The 27,105-nt window shown below is 38.7% G+C and overlaps 1 protein-coding gene across 2 annotated transcripts in view; it reads right to left on the bottom strand.

Annotated features, from left to right (window-relative positions):
• Positions 1–10,712: 10,712 nt before the first annotated feature.
• The window catches only part of ZNF462 (zinc finger protein 462), an 87,796-nt gene continuing 71,403 nt past the window's right edge, over positions 10,713–27,105 (bottom strand). For both annotated transcript variants that reach the window (XM_044685224.1, XM_044685159.1), the window contains exons 11-13: positions 15,819–15,952; positions 12,463–12,582; positions 10,713–11,020 (exon numbers count right to left, since the gene is read on the bottom strand). In XM_044685224.1, coding sequence (XP_044541159.1) covers positions 10,813–11,020; positions 12,463–12,582; positions 15,819–15,952 — 462 coding nt within the window. In that variant the 3' untranslated portion in view covers positions 10,713–10,812. The remainder of the gene's footprint in view (positions 11,021–12,462; positions 12,583–15,818; positions 15,953–27,105) is intronic.

Here is a 27,105-nt window from a genome sequence, read left to right on the forward strand (position 1 = left end):
AGATCCTCCCGAAAGTATCTTCTAGCTCTAACATTCTGTGATCCATTTATGAAAATAGCAAATATAGAATGGAAAAAGTATCCGCTAGCCTCTAGCCTCTAGTCTTCCTTCTCTTCCTTCATCCTGTAAAAGGAAAAATTAATATCCAAATACTCCAATATATATTTAACTTATATTTATATTCAATACTATATTTAATTATATATTTATTTGCCATATTTAATATTTTTTATATTTAATATATTTATTAATAATAACTTGAAGCAAGAGGAACATAAAAAACTAGAGCAAAAAGAGATCCAAACCAGCCACACACAGGGAAAAAGAGAGAGAGCAGGCGTGGTTACACACCAATATATAAAAACACGCAAAGATGCTACGTGGACAAAAGGAAAAGGATGCTGGGTAATATAAAGGAATTCTGGGGAATATGTCCTGGGGTAAAACATTCTAACTACACAACCACTTGTTTACTAACCAAGGTGGGATGAAATAGATTATGCTATTGTTTTAGCCTAATATGCTGGATCTTTTCAGCTAAAACGAGTGAATTGACACAATTGGTCCAATCATTCGGATGGTCTTCTCAATTGATCTTGATAATAATTCATTCATGACAGTCCTTAACAGATAGGAAGGCCAAAAGACACTGGCCTGTGTAATATGGCTTCATCTAGCCATAGCTTCATATTCAGACCCAATTTACTGATTGGCTTTTATAGGATGCAGAACTAGAAGGAACCATGCCTTCTATACACTCCCTTCTCCCCATATTAAAGATAAGGAAACCGATTCTGAAAGGTGAAGTAACTTGGCCAACATAAACAGAGGTAATAAATGACAAAGCTGGATTTGGATGCAAGACTTCTAATTCCATATCCAGTATCCTTTCTGCAACACTTATCTGGCAAGAGTAATGAAAGGAGAGAAAAAAAGCTCACTGAAATTGTGGGGGTGGCCAGAGGTCCCATAGGCTCAAAGTATCAATGAGTTAGGACAGGAAAGGATCTTAGGTAGCAAGTAGTGCAAACCCCTCATTTTTTAAGATAAAGAAACTGAGGTCTGAAACAGTGAAGTCAGTCAATGAAAGGCAAAAAAAGGAGCCAAGTCTCTCTATTTCCAAATTCAGTGATCTTTCCATTTTAAATAAAGATCCTAGGATCTTTTCTGTAACACCTTGAGAAACATCTTATAGTAGGACCATCAGGCTGACAAAACCCATCTCTCTCCATTACACTATAGACTGACATGAGAGAAAGGGCTGAATCTGCTCTAAACTTTCTGTCTCCTCCCAGCACTCTGAATGTAGAAAGAGTCTAATAATTCTTCTTGACTGATTTGTTAAAGATAAAATCTTCATTGTTGATTCGAGAGTGCAGCAATACCCTATAATGGATCAGAATTGACCCTTGAATGATTAGATAATTCTCCATTAAAACTCAAGGGATTTTGGTTCAGTGTCTATATAACAAAGGCCACCATGAAACCATGGGTTCTACACATAAGTTAATTATTTACTGAGTACAAGTTGCATATTTGGAATGTCATAATAATTCTTTTATGTAATTAGAATACCAAAGAGTATAGGGGATGGCCTTAATACAGTCTTTAAGATATCCCCAACTCAATAAGCATTTATTTAAACCTACTTTGAGAAAGGTACTATTAGATACTAGGAATTTGAAGATAAAAACAAATTCCTTACTCTTGAGGAACTTATATTCTTTTGGAACAACATAACAGGAATGTAAGTAAATAAATTAAAAGGATACTTGAAGTACATACAGATTTATTTCAAGGGGAAAAGACTGATAATAATTGGGATTTGGGAAGGAGGATCAGCCTTAGAAAGGAAGAAAGGGGGCAGCTGGGTAGCTCAGTGGAGTGAGAGTCAGGCCTAGAGACAGGAGGTCCTAGGTTCAAACCCGGCCTCAGCCACTTCCCAGCTGTGTGACCCTGGGCAAGTTACTTGACCCCCATTGCCCACCCTTACCACTCTTCCACCTATGAGACAATACACCGAAGTACAAGGGTTAAAAAAAAAAGAAGAAAGGAAGAAACACGTGAGCTGAGCCTTGAAGAAAGCTATGAATCTTATGAGGTGGAAGAGAAGAGGAAATGCATTTTAGATAAGGTAAAGGCATGAAGAAGGGTGAAAATATGCCATGTGGACAACTGGACTAGAAAGAATACATGAAGGGAGGAAAGATGAACTAAGATTTTTAAGATAGGCAGGAACTATAATGCAGAAAACTTGAAATACCAATAGATTGGTGCAGGGGGGCTTTAAAATGTTTATTTCCCTCTCAATTCCATGCAATATTTTTTTAAACATTTTTTTTAAATTTTGAGTTCCAAATTCTTTCCTTCCCTCTTTTCTCTACCTGCAAGTAATTTGGTATAGATTACACATGTCAAATCATGTAAAACATATTTCCATATTATCCATGTTGCAAAAGAAAACACAGATCAAAAAGAAAATGAAAGTTTAAAAAGAATGCTCTGATTTGCATTCAGATTCCATCAATTCTTTCTTTGGAGCAGGATAGAGTTTTCATCACAAATCCTTCAGAATTGTTTTGGATCACTGTATTGCAGAATAGCCAAATCATTCACAGTTGATCATTGTTACAATATTGCTATGACTGTGTACTATGTTCCTCTGGTTCATAACATTTTGCATCAGTTTATATGTCTTCCCAGGTTTTTCTGAAACCATCTTGCTCTTTGTTTCTTATAGCAGAATGGTATTCCATCACAATCATATACCACAACTTTTTCAGCCATTCCCCAGTTGATGGACAGCCCCATAATTTTCAATTCTTTGCCACCACAAAAAACAACAACTATTTAAATATTTTTGTTTACATAGCTCGTTTTCTTTTTTCTTTGATCTCTTTGGGATACAGACATGGTAGTAGCATTACTTTGTCACAGGGTAAACATAGTTCCAAGCTGCTCTTCTGAATGGGCTTGATCAGTTCACAACTCCACCAACAATGCATTAATGTCTCAATTTTCTCATATCTCCTCTAACATTTGTCATTTCCCTTTTCTGTTATATATATACTAGCCAATCTGACAGATGTGAGATAGTACCTCAGAGTTGTTTTAAAGGCATTTCTCCAATCAATAGTGATTTAGGGCATTTTTTCACATGACTATAGGTAACTTTGATTCCTTCTTCTGACAATTGCCTTTTCATATCCTTTGACCATTTATCAATTAGGGAATGACTTTTATTCTAATAAATTTGACTCATTTCTCTGTACATTTGAGAGATGAGATCTTTGAGAAACTTGCTGCAAACATTTTTCTCCAGCATCTTGTTTCAAGGTAGCTTTTTAAAAGATGCACTTACTTACTTTCCCTTTCTCCTTGTTTCTCCTGAAACATAGTAGTGGCTTCCAGATGTCTGAGACTGTGAAGATATTTAGAGGAGTTAGGAACAAATCTAGTAGGTGCTCAATAAATTTTTGTGGATTGATCATTTGTAAATGGAAGCAGCTAGGTGGTATAGTGCATTGAGCACTGGGCTTAGAATTAGGAAGACCTGATTACAAATCTGGTCTCAGATACTAGCTGTATGATCCTAGACAAGTCACTTAACCCTCTTTGCTTCAGTTTTCTCATTAGTAAAGTGAATTGGAGTAGGAAATGGTAAACCGCTCCAGTATCTTTGCCAAGAAAACCCCAAAAGGGGTCATGAAGAGTCAGAAACAAAAGAAAAATGATTGAACAACAAAAGGAAAGCAGCTTTGAAGCAGAGGGTACCCTGATGACTTAAAAGTGAGCCTCCCCCCCAGGAAAGAATTCCAACAGTGCTAGCATTTGGCCACTGATAGAGCTAGGAAAAACTTAAGAGGTCACTTGGGCAGGATGTGCACCTACCTAATCTGACCTGCTTATCTGGCTCCCACTGGTCTCCAGATAAACAAATTCCACCACCTCTCTTGATAACCCATAACCCTACTGTTCTCTTAACCCTAAAAGCAAGCAGTATTCATAGACGTCCACCTTAAATCTCTCAGTATAATTTACATCCTCTCTATTTCTTCTGATTATTGCTCTTTTCCCCACTTTGCTCTTAAAAACTCCCTTTGTAAAATAATAAGTAGGAACAATTTCTTCCTAATTATGAAAAGAATCCATTATTGGGTGGCCCTATTTAATAAGGAAGGAAACCAATCTGATCATGTCTATACATTTTTGTATTAAAATGAGCCCAAAGTTACCACGAGAGAAAAAAAAAATTCCCTGGATTTCAGGTCATCATTCCTAGATTTAAATCCTGGCTATCACTAACTACCTGAGTATGGCTTTGTGCAAGTCAGTTCCATGACCTGAACCTCAATTTACTCATCTACACAATGAGGTGGGTGGACCAGGTGAAAAGCTCAGCAGTTCAATGGAGTATTCATTCTATCGAGAGCCAAAGGAATTGAGGTAAAATCAAACTCTGACATTTCCTCTCTGTGACCCCAGACAAGCCATTTAATCTCTCTGTTCCTCATTTTCCTCATTTGTAAAACAGAGTTGGATAATTTCCCTTCTAGCTTTAAATCTATGACCCTATGATAATTAAGGCCCCCTCCAGCTCCAAATCTCTTTATTCTATGATGAGGAACAGCAGCTGATTGAATTAGAATTGTTGGGTAAAAGGGACTAGGGCAACCGGCCCCTCACATTAGTTGAAGGTGGAATTGGAACATAAGAAAAGTCAGTAAATTTCCCCAACTTGACTCAAGAAAGATGGAAGCTTGAAATTACATCTGCATGTGTCACTTAAGGTGAAATGAGATGGAAAAGATGCAATACTAAATACACCCCACTTGGAGTTGATTTACCTCTTCCCCCTCATTAGTTTTCTATTACAGCAGCTTCTCTCTCCTTGTGGTTCCCACCACACTTGAAGTTACAGTCTGCAGAAGCAGTAATGGCTGAACTGAGGGTGGCTGGCTGTTCCCGTGATTCCACTAGCCAGGCTGTTCACTAGAAGTGAATTCAGCAACGAGAAAAGGAGCCTACGTTTGCTCAGATGTTAAATGTTATCATTTAAAGAAACAAATCAGGATGATTCAAAGCAAAGCCTCCTCCGACACGAAACACTTCCCTTTTTGCTTGTTAGTAGGAAGACAGGAAAATAGGGATTTAAGAGTTACTGCCTTTGTGCAAATATTTTATAAATACCAGGTGATACAGATGATTCAATGTATATTCATTAAAAAAAACCAAATCAAACCTTAGGAGTGCAGAGTATTCTGGGAGGCACTGGGGATATAAAAAATAAGAGCATTCTTGCTCTCATGGAGCTTACAGTCTAGTGGTTTATAGGAACAATGCTAGGCATGAAAGAAAAATAGAGTAGGAGTTAAATGGGGGAGAGGTAAGGAAAAAAATTCAGACAGAATGTTCCCCTTTTCTACTGTTCATTTTCTTTATCTAGAGGAAGACAGATGGTGAATGGATAAACAGAGCCTGGAGTCAGCAAGACCTGTGTGAAAATCTGACTTCAGATGCTGACTAGCTGTGTGACCCTGGGCAACTCATTTAACCTCAGTCTGCCTCAGTTTCCTCAATTGTAAAGTGGGGATAATTAAAGCACCTGCCCTGCAGGTTTGTTGTGAGCAATAATATAATATAATATAACATAATGTAATGTAACATAATATAATAAGATAATTATAATAAGCTTAGTACAGTATGTGGCACATAGTGGGCCCTTAGCAAGTCCATCTTCCTTTCCTTTCTTATGAGGACCAAAGAAATCTATGTAAAATGGCTTGCAAATCTTAAAGCACTATTTGAATGCCAGCTATTATTGCATCTATCAAAATAAGAGGGGCACACTAGACTATCAGAATTCCTTGCTAGGGCTGCCATTTTATGATTCTATAAACTATTGGGAACGATGACATAATTTAACTGAAGAGCCTCTCTGAAGAATTGCAAAAATGTGTGCCTGAAGAGATGTAGTGGAAAAATGATTGAATTCTGAAATCCAAAGACTTAGGTTCAAGTTGACCTTGCCACTTGACTGTGTGACCTTGGAGAAATCACTTAGCCTCCTAGTCTTAATTTCCTTCTTTGTAAAATGAGAAAGTCAGATTGGTCAGGATTTCTTTCAACTCTCATGATCTCTGATTTCAAGGAGTCCTTTAGGGAACTCTTGTTTTATATTGTTTTCCTAAGTTTCAAGAATGGCTGAATCAGCTAGAAGGCTCTAATGCCTTTGAAGAAAAATTCATTTCCAATTGAAGGCCATATGTATCCAGAGTTGTCATCATAAAGATCTAGTTCAAGGCCCCCAAAACAGGAAGTTGAAATGGATATGTAAAATCAGCCTCTGCCATGGCGGTGTTGGTGCTGTAAGACATATAGCTCTGTACAGAAACGCCCAGCCTTGAGTTCTCCAAATAGCAAGGCTCCTTTCAACTCTTCTGGAGTTGCTGAGGGAAAATCTCCATCTGTGCCATCAGTTACCAATACATTTCCATTTCCGCTGCATAAAACACAAGGGGAAAATAGAAATGAACACAGATTGTTGAGAATACATTTGCCTAAAATGAAGTTCACTAGAATCAGAATTTCAGAGTTGGAAGGGTCCTTGGCAGGGTAACTCAAACCCAAAAAAGAACTCCCACTGCCACACGCTTGACAAATGGTCATTGGGACTCTTCTTGAAGACCTCCAGGGATGGGGAATCCACCAGTCTGAGGCTGACGGTTCATTCTACTTTGGAAGAGAGATAGGAGGACATTTTTCCTGATTTCATTCTGTTTTCTGGGGGTCAAACTAAAAAATTCTATTCCTTCCACTTGACAGTTTTCCACGTATTTAAAGACAGCTATCACGTCCCTACTGCATCTTCTCACCTTCAGGCTAAACATGCCCAGTTCCGTCAACCAATCCTCATATGGCATGGACTCAAGATCTTCCGTAACTCTGGTTGTTCTCCTTGAGACACCGTCTACCTTAAAAGTCCCATATACCAGAAAATCTGAAGTCTGAGAGTTGATGGGAAGCCAGGACAAGAGGGAGCAGAATTAACCATTTGGCTTGGTGAAATTATCCAGTGTACCTTAACAGTGCATCCATGGTATTAACGGTTATTTGTGTCTATTCTATATCATTACCCTCTCATCCCGACCTTTATTTAATAAATGGGAAATTAAGTCAAAGCCAAGCCTCAAATAATAACTAAAATTTATATTGCACTTGTTTTAAAAGGTACTTCCCACACATATAGGCATATAGACACATCATTTGGTTTTTACAACAATCCAGTGAAATAGATGCTAATGTTATTCTCATTTTATAGATGAGGAAGCTAAGACTGCGTGAGGTTTATTGCCTTCCCTAGGGTCATGAGGCTAGTGTGTCTCTAAGACAGCACTTGAACTGAAGTCTTCCTGACTTCAAGTCTAAGCATTAGTTGACTCCCATCCAAGTCTTGGACCTGGCAGTGCACTTTGTACCTTTTTTTTTTCTGGGAAAAGCCCAAAGTGTAAAATCAATGCTATGAATTATTTTTTAATTTTACTTGAAATTTCTTTTAGGCTCCAGGCCAGTGTGGATTTCCTTTGCTGATTTTGATCAGAATGATTAAAAATAAAACCACAAAAACAAAAGCCTACATGGCTAATTCCTCTCCCTTTGATATAATTTTGTGGGCCAATTTTTCCATAGGTGGATAAGGCTATGCTGCAAAGTGATTATGTCTTGAGGCTTGTGACTTGGTATATCCTTAGGTTGGGGGGGGGAAGCTTTTCTGCCCCCTACCCCACAAAATGTTTCTTAGATAAAACTTTTATCCCTGGTTCTCTGTCTTCTCCATCGAAACTTCCCAGAGCACTTGGAAGAACTTTGACTGAGAAGTGTCTCCATAAACTCCTTCATGTTATTTGTTGACTGATTTCCGTAGCAGGAACATTGTTTACATTGAAAAATCAAATCACAGCTTGCATTTCATCCTAATTTTATTTTGACATTTCACATGAAGTCAAATCCAACTCTCTGGTACATATCAGAATATCCCCTGTGATTTCACCAGTTAGATGATAAGCCCCTTGAAGTGAGAGGTCATTTGAACTCTGAATCCCCCCTGCACCAGTCACAGTTCACTGCAGAGAGTAGGCCAATTCCTGTAGAATTGCATTATCTCTGTGCTTTCAAAGGCAGTATTGTGTTCATTTTACTTTGAATTTTGGTATCTTTTGCTGTTTATTAAATGAGTTACAATAGATGCACATAGACACACTTGAAAAAAATTCTTTATTAATTTTTCACTTTTCATTACAAAATGTACGTTGCCAACAACTTGAATAACCTACTTGCTTTTAATTTTTTTTTTAACCCTTTGCTTCAGGGACTCAGGATCTCCCTATCACTAATTAAGTGTCAGGAAATACTGACTGGCTGGAACCAAGGGGTCATCATTTTGCTATTTATTTCCTTCTCTCAAGCTCTGGAAAAAAATGTCCTCTGTATAAATTAAACAATGAAAAAATGGTGTCAATTCTAGGTCATTACAGTCAACAGAATTGTAATAATGCATCCAAAATGTGTGGCCACAATATAACAGGTATACATTTTGAATAAAGAAAGAAATGACATTCTAGCCTTGTTAAAAGGATAATGGTCCCATATTTTTTATTAACAGGTTAGCAAAACAAAATCCAATGGATTACAATATTTACATGTTATTTGAAAAATAAAGTAGTGATAAAAGCATGTCACAATCATTTTCTTTTTTTTTTCTTTTTTCTTCTTCTTCTTTTTTTTTGTTTTTGTTTTTTGGTAACCATTACAAACACCCAATCCAGGTATGGAACTGTTTAAATACATTTGAAATGAGGCCAATTTAAAACAAATATGGACACAAAATGAGTATTTGTCTAGATAGTTCACACCCGCCCCCTTTCTGGTTTCCACAAGATGCTCTCCCTCCCTTCACCCTCCCCCAAAATAAAATAAACACCCTGCAAATAAAAACCTTATAACAGCAATAAAGGAAAAGGGAAAAAAATCAAAATAAAAACCATGCTTTTCAAGTAAGCACCTATTCCACAAATGCAACATCTTTCCATGGATTTTATTTGAAGCTGTGTGGGACCACTGTCTTCTCAGCAAATCCCCTCCCCTTTCTGCCCTCCCTCCCTCCCCCAGACCCTCCCAGTAAAAAAACAAAAACAAACAGGAAAACAAAAACACACACACACACACACACACACACATACAGACACGCACACTCATACACGCCAGTGTGCACACGGGCACTCACACGGCGCCCATGCACACACATCTAAAAACTAGGTTTCAATAAAAGTTCTTTCTACTTTTTTTTTTTGGAACGAAACCCTTTGTTCACAATCAGAACATACCATATGTGTAGACTCAGATTCAGCCAAGGCTGCTCCCCTCCTGTGACCACTAACAAGGGGGAAACATAGCAGCTCTTCTATAGATCCATTAACAAGCAGTTCTCCAGGCTCCTGGTAGGACAGACATATTTCTCATCCTCTCTAGCCTTAGGGATGTGATTCAAAACACATCCTCTTGCCCACCAAAAACAAACTTTAAGAAAAAAAAAGGAACAAAAAGTTTGAAGACCACACATGAAAAACCAGCCAATCTTAACAGAAACTATTTGTGTGAGACTGATAATATGTTAATTTGACAAGCAACAGAAGAACGGTGACGAGGACCTCCTTGTCTGGCCCACAAGCTGCATAGCTGTGCCCTAAGTTTGGTTCTTTAGTTAAATTAAGAAAAAAAGTTAACTTCTTTGTTATTTCCATGTTGAAAATCAAAACATTCCTATTCACAAGAACTAAATCTCCCTTGCCACCCCCCCAATAAAAAAACAACAAAAAAAATTCAAAACATTTTACATGAAAAACCGAATTGTGCTGTATTTGTAACACCGCAGGTCAATAGAAAAGTAACATGTGGCAAACAAAACGGCACAATCCCCTTAAAATTAGCTCACGCGGATCTATCAAATCCTAAATTATGGTTCAACACTAACGAACAGCTTACCTGGAATAAAGGATGACAACTCACAAACAGTTATCTAGTAATTAAAGTCTGTTTCTTTTTTTGTTTTGTTTTTTACTAAAATAATTAAAAAATCACAGTATTTTAAGAAATAAAACCCACACTGGGATTTTAAGCACAATTTGTTTTCCTTTCTTTAAAACTTTTTTCCCCATTCACCATCTTGCCCAGCAGTTCTCTCTACATTTAACCACGACAATGACAGGTAGTACTGACAAATGCAGAGAATTCCCTTGGTTAATTTTGAGGTACTAGGAAACAGGTGACTGTTTTAAGCAAAGCAGTTTTTTTTTCTTCCTCAAAGCGGCTGCAGTTAAGTCTGGAAAAAGCTTACTGTATTAAAACTAGAAAAACGCACCAAAAGTCGTGCGTCAAAAACTTGTCCCCCCTACGAGAAGTCTTCTTCCACTCTCACGAAGCTCCCCCTTTCCATTAACCGTCCAAGACTCCACCACAAATCACATTGTATTACGTGGGAGTTGCTTCCACATTCTGAAATGAATGTACTTTCCATAGTGAGGTCCGGAAGAAAGGATGCAGTGATGTAATGGAGTCACTTATTCCACCATTTTAAATAACTTTAATATACACACTCACTCACACAGGTACCAGTGCTTTGAAAATAGATCGTTCAGTCCTAAAAAGCAGCTTTGTTTCTGTCTTCTCCTTCACCCTCCCTTCCCACCCCAACCCCACCCTCCCACCCCTTCATCGATGTTCAAGTAGGGTTTGATTAAGAATCACACCAAATGCTTATTCGTTTTTGGCCTCTGCGTTCTCCAGGAGAGATTTGTCAGCAGCTACCACACAGACTGCCACTGGTTCGTCCTTCAGGGAAAAGTCTACCTCCACCTCCTCGTCTCCTTCTCTCTCTTCTGTTAATGTTATCTTCGTGTCTTCCTCCAAATTCTCCTTTGGATGGTCATCCTCTCTGCTCACTTGCTTGTTGTCATTCAGAGACCTACGAGAAATAGGGATGTGAGAGAGTGAATAGAACATCTTTTCTCCCTCATCAGAAAGAAATACAACACTTCTCTTTCCCCTCAATCACAAAAACACCATTGGTTTTCCTCTTATGCGATGCCAGGAGCATGCAACTGGTCATCTCCATAGCTGGCATTTTCTTTCTATGCATGAATGGCTTAAGCCCTATATTCTCAGATTTTTTAACAGTTTCCTTGTGTGCCTCTGACACAATTTGGTATTTACACTATGTTGCCTCCATTACTTGATTGTAAATGCCAATGGCAAGGGTCATCTTATCCTTACACCCACCAAATGCAATCCAGAGTTTTCTGGGAAGGGTCATCTTATCCTTACACCTAACAAACACAACCCAGAGTTTTCTGGGAAGGATCATCTTATCCTTACACCCACCAAACGCAATCCAGAGTTTTCTGGGAAGGATCATCTTATCCTTACACCCAACAAACACAACCCAGAGTTTTCTGGGAAGGGTCATCTTATCCTTACACCCAACAAACACAACCCAGAGTTTTCTGGGATTAGACACATCCACTGAGACTAAGATTAACAACAGTAAATAATCTCATTGCAAGTGATGGGAAACAAGGATTAAACCAAAAGCCTTAAGAGAAGAACCAACATCTAATAATGATGGTGGTATTGGGTCCTCCCAACTTGAGATTCCAACAAAATTAGTCAATGGGGATTCCCTGAACTAAGTTTAATCATACAAAAAGGATATTAAACACTCCTTAACATCCACCAAAAGTCTCTAGGAACACCCAGTGCACCAGATGTCCCTCACTATGATCCTGATCACTGAATATTAGGTTAATTAAATCTGTGTCCTACACTGATTAAGATTGTTTTGTCTTAGCGAGGGTTTTATTTTCGAGATGATCTCTAAGTACTTTAATGATATGATCCAACCTACCTGGGAGGCCGGCGGAGGAAGCTGGCACTATCCCCAGAGGCAGGACATTTAAGGCACAAAGAGAGGAATGACTTGTTCAAGGTCACTCAATGAAAGAGTCAGTCGCAGAGCCAGGAACAGAAGCCAAATCTTCTGACTCCCAGTCCAGCGCTCTATTAGAGAATGTCACGCTAGTGAAAGCTGCAGACATTGGCCAGATAAAGCGCTACACTTCTAAATATAAAAGCGATGGGAATTTGTCATTTAGAAATGGGGTACCTTTTGTGGCTAGTGGCTAGAATGACCCTATTGAAAACCAACAGAAAGCAAAATAAAACAAAAGCATTCAGGTGGTGCTAAATTGATGGTACCAAGAAAATGTGTGCACGTGAGACTGAGTCCTTTCATTTTTTTTTTTCTAAAGGAGTCTACAGGAATGCCCCAAACATTCCCAAACACCCCCCACCACCACCTTCATGTGAGATGACGGAATTCTTGGGAGAGCCCATTGGGGAGAGACTTACATGCCGTGTCTCAGCACATGCCTTTCCCACTCGGCGCCCTGTGCAAATGCCCGTCCGCAGAATTCGCATGGAAATCGCTTTTCAGAACAAACTCTGCCATCAGAAAACCTCATGAGGTCTGTAAGAGAAAAGAGAGGGAGAGGAGGGGGTGGGGTTAGTCCTTTAAGAGACAAGAGAGGAACAACAGGGTCACAGATCACCAGAAAGCCTCATCGATAAATCTATTTTTTAAAGCCCCATCCTGGGAGGCTTTTTCTGACATTTCATCCAACTTCTGTCTAGGAAAGAATGTTTTCCTGTGGTTGCCTCAAGAATGATCCTCGTGTGGAGGGCCTGAGGTCTTCCCCGAAAGACGATCAACGACCATCTCGGTCTCTTTGGCTGAGGTGGTTCCTGTTTTGGGCGGGGAGGTTCTAGGAAGGCTTTTCTGAAGCTCTGTTATAGGACTCGAATACACGGCCACCTCCTCGAGGTGATGCTTTTGCTTCTATCACGAGGACTTTGTAGGACTCTCTAGAGGTTCTGTAGGACCTGTGAGGGGAGCCGGCTTTGGTGGACGGAAGGAATAATGGATCCAGAACCCAAAACACGCCTTGTCACACATGAAAGTAACGCGAGGCTGGCAGGTCCCCGTCGGATCCGTTTCTCGCTCCCTCCCAAACAGGGCCAGAGGCTTTATGTCTCTCATAAACAGCTGGGCTCATTCTGCTTTCTGGTCACCGTGAAAGGCGAAGGAAGGCAGCGCCGGAGACGGCGTCCCCACCTATCTGAGCACTTGGTGCCCGGGTACACGAGACGGCACAGAAAGACGTCTCGTGCACTGAATGCCGTCTGATAAAACTTGCACAACCACATTAACTGGATAGGTGTTTCTCGGCTTCCTTCATCTCTAGCACAAAAAAAGCTATGTGAATGGGGCCAGTTTCAACAAAAGATGAAACATTTTCTCACAAATTAAGAAGATCACCACACAAGCCATTAAAAATAATTGCACAGACTATCTCGCTTGATTCTTTTCATTGGAAATGAGACAGCACCATCTGCTCCGAGCATTAATTCCTTAGCAGGGATTATTTGGGCAAGAAATCAACAGAATGCCTTCCTGACTCCTCCCAAACTACATAATGAAAGGGGTTGGGGGGTGGGGGTGGAGAAGGGATTCTGCTTGGTTTAATTTTGATCTCTTCATGCCTGGTTTCTTCACTTTAAAAAAAAAAATCCACCCTAAGATCAAGCTTCGGCAGCTGGGAGCTGTAGTTTGTCTACAAGCTCCCTCTCTTGCTCCCTCGCTCCCTGGGTCTGGATGGGATCTATATATCACATGGAGACAAATGCACGATGCCTCTTAATAACCGGGTATGCATCATTAAAGGTCTAAATTGCAAAGGAGGGGAGGGCTCCGCTCACACTTTCCCTCTCCCTTTATGAAACGTGAAACCGGTTTACTTTTCCCCCCAATACCCTGAGCTAAGTTGAATCACAGAAGAAGGGTAGGAAGCACTCATTAACATCCACCAACAGGCTCTGGGGATACCCGGGGCCACTGCTCTGGTTGTCCCTAACACGATTCTGTCCATTGAGGACTTGCTGCTAGCAAAAAAATAAATAAATGAAGTTTGGGAGGCTCTTCTGTGTGAGCCCTTCTCCTTGGCAAGAATGTACCTAGATAGTGGAAAATTGATTCTGGGTCTGTTCAAAGGACACTCGGACAATAGTGGCTATTCTCCTTTCATTGAGCAGTGTGGGGGAAGGGAAGATTTACGCTTGTAATTCCCATTAACATTACTGGAAGTTACTCATGTAAATCCTCCACCCTTTGAGGGAAGAATACATTCCTCCCCACCCCGAAGACTTTTTCTTTCTGTGTGGTTAAGGTTCATGAATGTGGACTCCACACTCTTCAGAGAGAAGCAATCGGAGACCATTAAGCTCATTCCAATCACATTGAGCTGGATTTATGCCATAATGCTACTGAGGAGGAGAGGAGAGAAGAAACAAGAGAAATAAAAATCTGCTCAACGCCCTCCACCACTACCTCCACCCGCCATGTTTTTCCCTCCTGCCTTCTAACCCTTTGGGAAGGGCAAAGAGGAACATGGAGGGCTGGAAAGGGCTGCTCCCTCCGCTATACTTTTAACCTCAAAATGAAGATGATGTTTGGTTGTGGAGATTAAAAAGTCATAACATCCAATGAGGAATAATTTATTGCCTGAAGAGAAACAGCAGGGCATACAACATCCTGAAGTGAAAGGGCCCCTTTGTAGCCACTGTCAAAAGCATGCATAATAAGACAGAGAACTCTAGTCACGCCTCACAGATGGGAAGAGTTCACCATGAAGGAAAGAATACACGTAAAATGGAATTAAGGAAAAAACACACACACACACACCTCTGATGTCACGACCCTCTCCCTCGAGAAGAAGGAATTTCTACTTCTGCTAAAGAAGGTTAAACATTTTTAAATTCTCTTGTTTAAACTATGCTTCTGTCAAAAAAATTTTTTCCCCAGAAATCCAGGAGGAAAAAAAAATAGCACCCTTTTGGGAGTGATGTGAGGAAGGAGTAAAGTAAAAAACTCCATTTTGTATCAATTCCTCTTTGTTATGGATTTTATTACCACACTGGGCTTCTGATTTGAAAACCAGAAACTGCTCTGAGAATGCTATGAAGAAAGAGAGAGAGCTTTGGTTCTGAAAGGGGCTTGTGAGAGACCAGGAAAAAGGAAGACCTAGTCTTTAATCTTCCCATCGTTGGTGGCGAATAAAAGAGTAATAACTGAGAAATCCTACACCAAGAGCACCTACTGTCACGAGGTGGGAAAAGGTCAGGCCCTCAGCCCAACCTAATGTAAATAGGTAGAGAAATCAGAAATCAGAAATAGATGACTGATGTGTCCCGAACTGGGCATCCTCTTTCTCTCAGGGTCTAGGAGATTTCAGGGATATAAATTCTTCTAATAACCCCACAAATATCCAAACTCACAGCTATTCAAACATATTGAGTCTGATATCTTAGCCATTCTCTATTTTATTTCAATGTAACTGATCTAAAAAGGCTGCCTGCCTCTGCTTTATTACAATATTTAGCTTTATTATAAGAACCATTTACTTAAGAGTCTAAATAATCTAATTAAAATATTTATTCTGGTATTTCCATAAATTTCATAGAGACCAACCAACAAATATGGATATGCAGACACACATGTTTTTTATCAATTCTTTTGGCTGAGAGTGATTTTCAGACATTACATCTGTGCCCTCTCCTCACCCCTCCTTTTTTTTGTTTAAACTGGAAACTTGACTATGGCTCCTAAAACTATGCAAACTGAGGCTGGAGCAAAGAGGTGAGAGGGATTTCGGTTCTCACCTTTGCTGTTCATTTCCTCTTCCTTGTCCTCTTCCTCGTCACTGCTGGTCATCTCCATTTTCTCCTTCATTTGTTCCAACTGATCCAAGTTCACTCGTCCAACCAGCTCAAAATTACGGCTTACCTTCAAGAAAAAAAGTCCAACTAAGAGTCAGAATGAGTCCTTGGATGAAACGATTTTAAAGTAAATCCAGTGATAAGTGTAGCCCCTGAGCAATAGACAAACAATTCTATGCTATGTAATTCACTACTAGAGAATGACTTCCTCCCCCTTCTCCCTGTGTCTACTTTTATGGGTGGTTCTGTCCAAAGGAAAAAAATAATAAGAACTCACAGTTATGTACTATTTATACCAACACAAAATAATAGCTGATATTTATACACTTTAAAATTTGCAAAAAAACTTTTACATATTTTATTCTATTTTGACCTCACAACACCGTGACCTAGTGAGGGTATCATTTTCCCCATTTTACAGATGAGGAAACTGGGCTTTGGTTTCACTCAGTGAAGGGACCTATTTGTCCATGGCCTCACAGCTAGAGATGATTAGAAGTGGGGTTTGAACCCAGATGTCCTGATTCCAGAATTAGCACTCTATCAACTCTACAAAGCAGCCTCTCAGGCAAATATTATCTTATTTGATCTTAACGCTAACACTGTGAAAAAGGTGACTCAAGAATGATTGTCCCACTTTATAGATACACAAGCCCAGAAAAGTGAATTTACTCGCTCAAGGTCACATAACTAGTAAACAGTGGAGCCGATCCAAATCTTTCCAAATCCAGGTTCAATGTTCTTTTCACCGTACCATCCTACTCCAGATATCAAGTATATTGCTTTCCATATCAAATTGTTCTTAGTTGTTAAGTTTATCATCATGAGTTGCTCATCTGAAACATGGTATTTAAAGCATAGGCCCAACCAGGGAGGATCACTTCCAAGGGGGAAAATAATTATTCACTGATAATGACCATTACTTAGTCATTAATGTCAAAGATCTCGATTTCCATGCTCCCAGCTGTACCAACCCATCTTTGTAATACTAATAATGTCCCGATGACAAAAGACAGCTATGAATCACATGGAACACCATGACTTCTGAAGAATCAAAATGTTACAAGGCTAAAGAAAAAAGGAAGGCACACGGTAAATGTTCTTAGGTAGCAGGGTGTTGCTAATTATGATGGATTTTGAAAGTAGTTAAAGATATATATATATAATATACATGTTTATTATATATATTTTTAAATTGGAAATTATATATAAATGGAAATTACATATAATAAACATATATAATTGGAAGTTATATATAATAAACATAATAAACACACATACACACACATATAATTGGAAAAGAAGGTAGGCTAGCTATGTAGTGAGAATAAAGGGTAATCATTGAATGAGTGCCGTACCAGTATCCACGAAATATTAAAAGAATTAGAGGAAGGCATCTAGCAGTTCCTCTGGAGAGGACTTATAGAAAAATACAATCCTTGGGTGAGTCCTATTCCTATTAGCATGACGGCTAATGTCTATAATCTCTGCTTCCAGGGAGACTGAAGTCAGTGGACATCTTGAGCTTGACTGTTTCTGGAGTGCAGTTTGCCACCAATATGGCGGGCCCTTGGGGAGAGAGGCCTCAAGACTGCTTGAGGAGGTGGGAATTAGCCCAGGTCATGTAATAGTTAAATTAAAATTGGATACTTCAAGTATTTTATTTATAAAGTATATTATCTGACCAAATAGAACCACAAGACTAAGATTTCAACCAGCTCAAAACGCCCTCTCTGCCAAAGCTGCGACATGAAGGAAAAGAGAGCTAGATGGGGAACTCCACCCAATTTATGTCCTGTCTATGTCAGCACATAACGACAGGAAGTGAGTGGGGTTCTGGGAATTGTAGTTTTTCTGGGAATCGTCTTTTTTTTTTTTTTGACTAACAGATTCTAATTTCACAGTCATAGACCCCGTGTGATCAGAAGTGAGGCCAGCTTGTGAGGAGCCACCACACTCCCAGACTAGGTGAGATGGGGAGACATGGTCTCCAAAAAATAGGAAAAGAAAATATGGACACAAAAAATTCCATGGGATGATAAAGGAGATAGCAAGCAGTATTGATATAAAAAGAACCACACAGATGAGGTCACTTGAGCATTTAAGAAGCCTACATTGGTGCCCACAGCAGCCACAAAGATGGGAGGCTCCCCCCGGCCCCAGCCATGAGTCACAGGAGAAGCTGTTTCTTCCTCAGTAGTCCTCGGCTCCTCACCTGTTGCCATCTACCAAGCTAGACGCCTTTCCTTCTGGACCCTTCCTAGGCTTGTGGGGTAACTTTATTTGACATACAGAATGGAATTCCAAATATCTCCTCATAATCCTAGCAACTTTGAGGATTAAGGGCCGTATCTCAGAGTGTGCCTGAGAACGACCTGTTTCAGATTGAGATGAAAGCCTAAATTATACTTAATGTTACTGTTTTACACACTGATGGGCTGCTAGATGGTGCAGCTAGATGGATGGAGTCGGGAAGACTTCTTTTTCTGAGTTCAAATCCAGCCTCAGCCACTTCACTATGTGACTGTAGACAAGTCACTTAAAACTGTTTTCCTCAGTTTTTTTCATCTGTAAAATGATCTAGAGAAGGAAATGGCAAACCACTATCTTTGCCAAGAAAACACTAAATATCGGTTATGGGATGTGACTTGAAATGACTGAACAAAAATACCCAATACACTGGAATGATTATAGATATAGATAGACTTAAGTTAATTAAATATTCAAAAGAGCTTTTAAAGGAACTCCCTGCAGGGGACTTAAAAATTAAACAAGATATGTATGGCCTAAAAAATGCTCCTACTCCGGTCACTGGTTTCTTGAGCTTTCTATTTTCTTAAGGGACTTGAAGCAGGGAGTGCCATGGGCAAATCCCCAAAGCCCACAGGGATTAATCATGGTCAAATCAGTTCTAAGTCATTCACAAGAGGTGCCTCCAGGACAATCTGGAGTATGAGCAAAGTCTAAAGGGAAGATTATCTCAAGAAGACCAGAGTCAGTCTGTCCTCAGCCTGGGGAAAACATGGAGTGAATGCTTTAATTCCAAATCAACAAACAGGTCCGAGGTCTGGAAGACAGGGACTCTTCCAGTGGGGTTAGGGGTGAAGAACAAGGAACTTTGCTCTGTGGGTTTGTCAGCATGTGCTTGTTTGGAGGCTTTTGGTACGACAGCCTTTATTTCCCTCTGCCCAAGACCTCTTGTACCGCTGGGGTGGGGGACAGGGAATTAGGGCTAGTAGAAAACAAATCCTCTTCAAGAAGATGTGAACAGGTTTTTTAAAATTTGTTCTGATATTTGTTTTTCAACCTTCATCATTAATTCACTGCCTTTTCACACCTCTCCAAATGTGTATCACATCAAGAATTCTATGCAGAGACTGACCCATAGATCATATCTAAAATCAAAAGATCATAGATGTAGGGCTTGAAAAGGCTTCATCTAGATCAGCTCCCTCCTTTCAAAGATGAAGAAACTGGGGTCCAGAGCCATTAAGTGATTTGTTTAAGGCTGCAGAGACAATAAGCATCAGAGGATAGGTATGAATGCATTTTGGTTAAAATGCAGACTTTTGTGGCTAAACAGGTTTAAGTGTCAATTTATAGTGTTCTTTCTAGACTTCTTAGTCCAAAGTCAGGGGAGGAAGAAGCCAAATGCCCAAGAAGTGTTCTGTTAATAGAAGTACTAGAAATTGCTGTAGTCTAATAAACAAGACATGGCATGGAAGTCCCCATCCAGGAAGTGTCTTTAGACACAGGATCAGGTCTTCCTCCTTCAGAGCCACTTTCATTCCACTCTACCATACAGCTGTCCTTTGGTAGGCATGGTATAAAGAATGAGCATAAAGAAAAATTAGATACTTGAACTGCTCCACATACAACCACAGAAGACAGAAGCTAGAGAGTCTTGAAAAAGGAAACTGACCCAAGTAAAGATGGACTGAAAGTCAATAATTCCAAGTTCTCAGAATAAGGGAAAAAGTTTTGCTAAATTGTCACCAAAAGAAAGACAGGGAAAGGGATAAACAACCACTTGGTCCTATTGGTCAAATCTTTAATAAAATAGTGGACAATAAAAGAGGGTTGAGGACAGGAGGAAATTAATTTTCAAGATAGAGGATGAAACAAATGGCCATGCAATTAAAAAGCTAGAAAATAATAAGTCCTGGAGAGAAGGAAAAAGAATCATCACAATGATTTTCCAAGTATGGTTCAGGGAACCTGTGTACCTTTGCGAATCCTTTCAGGGAGTCTCCAAGGTCAAAACTATTTTCATAAGAATACTAAGATGTGTGCATTTCAAAAATGGTAAATATGGATAAATATAACCACATAAACAAAAACACTTTGGGTGGTCCTCAATAATTTTTAAGCAGGTAAAGGGGTCTGGAAACCAAAGAGTTGGAGAACCATTGGTTAGATATATAGAACAATGGCCTTGGAATTTTAAAAAGTCTTAAAATCTTAGATTTAAAGCTAGAAGTGTCTCCAGAGACCATCTAGTTGAATCATTTTATTTTACAGAAGTAAAGCCTAGAAACATTAAAAGACTTATCCAAGGCCAAACAAGTAATAAGTATCAGAGAAAAAATTTGAATCCAGATTTTTTCTTGTAAGACTTTTTGGACTGGGACTTCAGTGTTGTGTCTCTGGTTTATAGGATTATAGCAATTGCTGGTACTTTTATTAACCCAACACTTCTTGGGTACATCACTTCTTCCACCCCCAACTTTGGACTAAGAAGTCTATAAGGAACATTATAATTGATGCTTATTTAATTCTGCTTAGCCACAAAGTCTACATTTTAACCGAAGTGCATTTATTCCAAATATCCGATTTTTTTTTTCTTTTTAAAACTTTGCTACTCAGTCTTGTCTAACTCTTTGTGATGCCATTTGAGGTTTTCTTGGTGAAGATATTGGAGTGGTTTGCCATTCCCTTCTCTAGCTTATTTTACAGATGAGGAAATAGAGGCAAATAGGAGGAACTGACTTACCTGGGGTCATACAACTAGTAAATATCTGAGGTCAGATCTGAACTTAGGAAAAGGAGTCTTCCTGACTTTAGGCCTGGTACTCTATCCACTGTGCCCCCTAGTTGTGTCAACTGATTGTGGGTATAAAAAATAATGATCTTCTTTGTTCTGAGGATTTCTAGCAAACTTTTTAATGGAGAAGTAAAGGGCTAAAAAGTTGAATTTTTCCTCTTTTTTGTGAGTATTACTTTTTTTCTGAAAGATAATTCCTTTAAAAATAATAAACTATTTAAAGAAAAGTAGTTACATGTTGCTATCTAGACTTTGTTTCTTCAAAATATATTTTAAAAATTATGTACTAGAAAAATTTGTTTATTGTAAATTGACCCATAGCATCAGGTCATTAGAATTCCTGTATGCTAAGGGATTGCGACATTTCTCTTAATGGCAAAAGCAAGACAAATTTTTGCCTCCTGGGACTGTGGATACTTGCAAAGAGAAGGAAGAAGGGTTCTCACATATAAAGCTTTTTTTCCTTGTGGGTTCTCTCCTTGATCTCAAGAATAGACTTTTGTCTATATGGTGATGTTTCTACCCTACAACAACTTCTCTAACATCTCCTTAGGCTTATAAAGATTAAAAATAAGAGTATATTCCCCTTCTACTCAAAAGACTTAGCCCAAAGGAGTAAAAGAAAAACCTCAAAGTTTTAGAGTTAGAGGAATGTTAGAAAGCAGCTCCTCTTTTGGTCCTATGGAATTAATATCTTTAAAAAGTTGAAGAAAGTATACTTTTTATTGAAAGGTTACTTAACATTGATAAGAAAAGTTCTCTAAATATACCAGAATATCTATGGCAGCATTTTTTGTGATGGTAAGAATTGGAAACAAGGTAGGTGCTCATCAACTGGGTAATGACTAAATAAAATGTGCTAAGCAAGTATAATGGAATCCTTCTGTGCTATAAGAAATGATGGTTGATAAATACAGGGAAATGCAAAAAGATCTATTTGAACTGATGCAGAATAAAATAAGCAAAACGAAGAAAACAATATACACAGCTTCTATAATAGTATAAATGGAATAAACAACCACACACCAAAAATTCAAAAGTGAATGAACCAAAATAAAAAAAAAAAGATCAAACATGACTCAAATGAAGAGATATGAGAGGAAACCCTTCCCAGCCTACCCCTTGTAGAAACAGATACCCACAGTCATTACACATTGCTTATGCTTTTGAATTTTTCAATGTATCGATCCATTGGGCTGATTTTGTTCCTCTTTAAATTATACTAATTATAATTTGGAATGGTCCTCTGGGAGGGTGAGGGGAAGAAGGGAAGAGTTACTAGGGATAGCTATGATGATGTAAGAAACAAGAAGACATCAATAAAATTTTTAAAAATAACAAGAAAAGCAATCTGAATTCAGAAATATTAAGGGAGAAAGAAATTAATGATAATGGAGACATATACAGAGACTGTAACAGTGGAAATTATAAAGAAGCAAATTTAAGCTGGATGGAAGAAAGTAAATAATTCCTGTCAATGCAAGCTGTGTACAAGGGGAGGCAAGGAGTTCCCTCTTGCTTGTGATTTTCAAGTGAGGGTGGGATTGACCATTTGTCAGGTATGTATTAAAAGGAATTAACTCCTAACCAGGAATGAAGTGGATTAGATAGGGATGGCTACTGAGCTGCTTTCCAGATTAAAAAAAATAATTCTGTGACATGTCCCAAAACACATTTAATTAACCCATTCATTTTACTCAAAAGGAGGACCAGACTGGATTAAGTGACTTACTTGTCTAAGGACACATAAGCAGTTAACAGTGCTGGAATCTGGACCTAAATCAAATGACTTGAAATAAATTATGGTTTCCACGACACCATTCTGATTCTCATTCAAGTTGAATTAGCATATTTTCATAACCTAGGTAAATTTTAATTTAATTAAATCCTTGCTAGTCTGGTGTTTGTGCAAAGTCGCCAAGTCAACCTTAGCAGTGAAGTCAAGTCTACTAGGCTTGAGAGGTATTTACAGTTAGCTATCACTAAGGTGTAAAGGCTTAGTGTGTGTATGAACAGGAATAGCTAAACTAAATAGGGTATAAACTTCCACTGGCACATAGAAGAATTCCTTTTGACAAGTTGTTCTAAGCAAAAGTCCCACGAGAACTTAATTTTCAATGCCTGGTGTAGAGAAAAGAATGCTGTGCCAGGAGTTGGAGAGACTGGGTTCTAGTCTTGGCTTTGCCACTTACCAGCCATAGGATCTCTCATTTAAAGACATGGGGCATTGGTTTCCTCTCATGGAAAATGATAAGACTGATAAGACTAAATAATCCCCCCCTTCACAGACCCCTGGCATTCTGAGAAATACACATGAAATATGAAATATAAAATGAAATCTGTATCTTTAGGAAACTCAACCTATTCTTAGTTTTTTTAATTTTAAAAATTTAATTAATTCAAACATTTTTAATTTAATTTTTTAAAAAAAATATCTCTCTTTGGCACAAGCTGGCCCCTGGTATGTTGGTACCAAGACACTGCAAGCTGCACTGTTAAGCACTTTAGAGGGAGAATTCTTGTGCTGAAATCCCTGTAATATCTATATGGTGACAAAAGGCTGCCAAACTGGCATCTTGAAGTCACCAAATACCACAAATGACTCTACAAAATACACTCAATAGCTTCATTGGTCAACAAGATGGCGTGTGGAGATGAAGGAAAAAATTGACTAAAGACTCTGTCAGAACAATTTATATTTTTTTCTGCATCAGCATTTGTCGATGACTAAAGATGTACACTGGCAGGAAAATTTTAAATTTCTAAGAACATCATTCTGCTTGTACAGCAGGCAGTCTTTGAACAAGGTTCTTTTGTAATCAGAAGACTATGAATGGATGAAGCGCTGTGCATTGTGGGATTACACATGGATGGGCACATTTGACAGGGAAGGAATCAGTGAATTCTGTGGCAACCTCAACTTGGTGTGTGTGTGTGTGTGAAGACACTGGAACAAGAAATAACCAATATGGTGCCAAGTACCACATGGTGCAAAGCACCTTTCCTGATGCTCCCAGGTGTTGGTGCTTTCTTCTTCTCCTTAAAATAACACTGTGTTTACTTGGCATGCATTTTGTGTTTATTTACCTATATACATACATATTGTTCTCCCACAGTATAATATGAGCATTCTGGGAGACAAAGGGAGGCATCCTCTTTGTCTTTGTATGACCAGCCCCTAGAGGGTGACAGGCATGTAGGATCAGCTGCTTATACTATTCCCTGAACTGAATTAAATGGAACCACTGTAAACCTATGAAGTCCTATAGAAGATGGAAGGAAATGAAGTGTTTGTTTCATTGACTGAAAACGCAAACCAACTGGAAATGAGCATGGGAGACCAAAAAGGACAAACCACAAAGACCATATTTCCATTGGCCCAAACTAGCATTTTAACAGCATCAAGAAGTTGGGGCACTTTCCAGCATTCTACAGAAGAATAAATGAGGTTGTGGAACTACTCAAGTTAATACTAATAGCTCACACTCATACAGTGCTTTAAAGTTTGCTGTGTGATTTACAGGCATTATTTCATTTGCTCCTCACAACAACCCTGGAAGGCAGGTGTCTTCTTTATTTTATTTTATTAAAAATTTTTTTATTTAAGTTTTTCCCATAGTTAACATAATTCATGTTCTTTCCCTCCTTTTTTCCCTCCCTGATCCAAGAGCTGACAAGCAATTCCACTGGCTTATACATGTATTATCACTCAATAGGTATCTTGATTATTTTTAAATATAGTCTATATTATTTTAAATATAGTCTATATTATAGTCTATATTATTGTAGATATTATTATTGACATCTGGGGAAACTGAGGCTAAGGAATTAAGTCAATTGACTTGGGGTTCTAGAACTAATAAATAAGTGAAATAGGATTTGGATCCACCAAATCATCCTGACTCTTAAGTCCAGTGTTCTTTCCACTCCACAATGTTGCTGCTGTCTTTAAGAAGAAACACACAGTAAAGAGTGTAAAGAATTCAAGAAATTGATACTACAGGGATGACTATATGATTTTTAAAATGGTCTACTTAAGAAGCAATGATGATGTAGGATATCAAATATCCAGATGTGAGAAAAAAAAGGAAAAAAAATTCGATAGCAAAATATTCCGGATTCAAGTTCAGAATTTTTTTTTGAACCTTTGCTTTCTGTCTTAGACTCAATACAGTGCATTGGTTCCAAGGAAGAAGAGTGGTAAGGGAGTAGGTAATGGGGGTTAAATGACTTGCCAGAGTCATAGAGCTAGAAAATATCTGAGGTCAAATTTGAACACAGGACCTTCTATTTCTAGGCCGAACTCTCAAACCACCTAGTTGACCCCTAAAATTCTTTAATGGTTTAAAAAGTTAGTTTCTTTCTTAATTGTTGCATCCTAATTAACAAATTTTCAGCATTCTTTATCAAATGAGCTAACTGAAATTTCTCAATATTAGTTAAATTGTTTAAATTCTCAAAATTGCTTAAATAATTGATTAAAAGTATAGGAGAAAGATAAGTGAAAGCCTTCATTAAGAAACCAGAAGAATTTTAGTCAGCCAGTTTAGCTGCCAAATATGTTTTATACCCACATCTTTCTATGCAAGATCAGAAAATATGAGATAAAACAACGAAACATGTAAAACCCAGTTGAATTGCTCCTTGGCTATGGGAGGGGGGAGGAAGGAGGGGAGGGAAAGAATATGACTCATGTAACCATGGAAAAATATTCTAAATTAATTAATTAAAAAGAAAGAAAATATGAGATAAAAGAATGGAAAGATTTGATTTGGGAAGGGCTGGGGAGGAGAGGAGGAAGATATTTCCATGGCTTTAAAATTCCTGGAAATTTTGCCTCTACTTTATACAAATACTGCTAACGTGGCAGCAGCCACTGATTTCAATTTCATTTACTTTTTCTGACCCTGCTTAGCTTTTGGTAGGAATGCTAATGAATAGTAAAGTGACAGAAAGGCAGGTAGCCCAACAGAGAAACAGAAGTATCAGGAGGCCTGGATAATTTACTCACTGAATAATCAGACTCTGTATAATTGAGAGTTGTCCTTCATTATCATTTGCCCTAAGAGAAAAGGTTCATGGTTCCTATACTACACTATTCTTTCCCTTGAAAATGGGGGTAATTATAACTACCCTTTCTCTCTTCTACTTTGTAAGGTTTAACAAGGTAAGAAAAATGCTTTCTGTTTTCTAAGAGAGAGACCCATTTGTGTTCAACGGCCTTTTATAAAATGGTTATTATTATATGCAAACCAGAAACCATATCCATATATATCTTCAAAAGCATAACCAAGGTTATAGGCTTCCCAGGAGCAGTTCAGAAGGCTACATTAAATATCCAGCCTTGCTCCACGATAATCTTCAAAAAAAAAAAATTAAATTCTAAAGACATTTTAGGAGGGGAGGACTTTAAAGCCAGAATGGGCTGAGAGATCATTCAGCTTCTTCATTTTCCAAATGATAAGACTGAAGCCCAGAGAGGAGAAGAGATGTCCAGGCTCACACAGCTAGTGACGCGGCACTCGGGTCGCAGAGGTATTACTATAGAGAGACCCAGGGTTCAAAAGGCTATTTAAGGAAGGATTGTTTGCTATGCTTGGAATGCCCTTCCTTCAACTCTTTTCCTTCGCAATTTCATTTTTTCTTTGCATTTAATTAATTAATTTATTTCTATCCCCATATTATTCATTCTCCTCTGAAATTTCTATCTGTTTCTTAAATCCAAACTCAAATGCTAGACCCTCTAAAAAAACCTCTCCCTAATCCTCTCTAGCTCAAGAGGGGTCCCCTTTGGACTCACAACTGCACTTTATTTTAGGGCTGGGGATAAAAACACTCTTCCTGTGATTTCACCGATTCAGGAACTCCTAGGAGAGAGAACTCTTTCTAGCAATGCAGGTCTGCCCCCTTCTAGTCTTCCACATTTGCCTGAGAGCACTGAGGAGCTATGGGACTTGTCTAGGGTCCTACAGTCACTCTGTATCAGGGGGGAACCTCGAACTCAGATCTTTCTAGCTCCAAGGTCAGCTATGGCATCATTCTGCCTTTAGAGCACTTCATATCCTTCTAGGAGAGTCTAAGCTCCATGAGGGCAGGGACTGTTTTGCCAATACTTTGTATCTCCCCGGAACATGCCTTTGGAGCTTTAACAAATGCTTATTATGGACGGAATGAAC

Source organism: Gracilinanus agilis, chromosome 1, assembly GCF_016433145.1.
Source record: "Gracilinanus agilis isolate LMUSP501 chromosome 1, AgileGrace, whole genome shotgun sequence".
NCBI classification, from domain to species: domain Eukaryota; kingdom Metazoa; phylum Chordata; class Mammalia; order Didelphimorphia; family Didelphidae; genus Gracilinanus; species Gracilinanus agilis.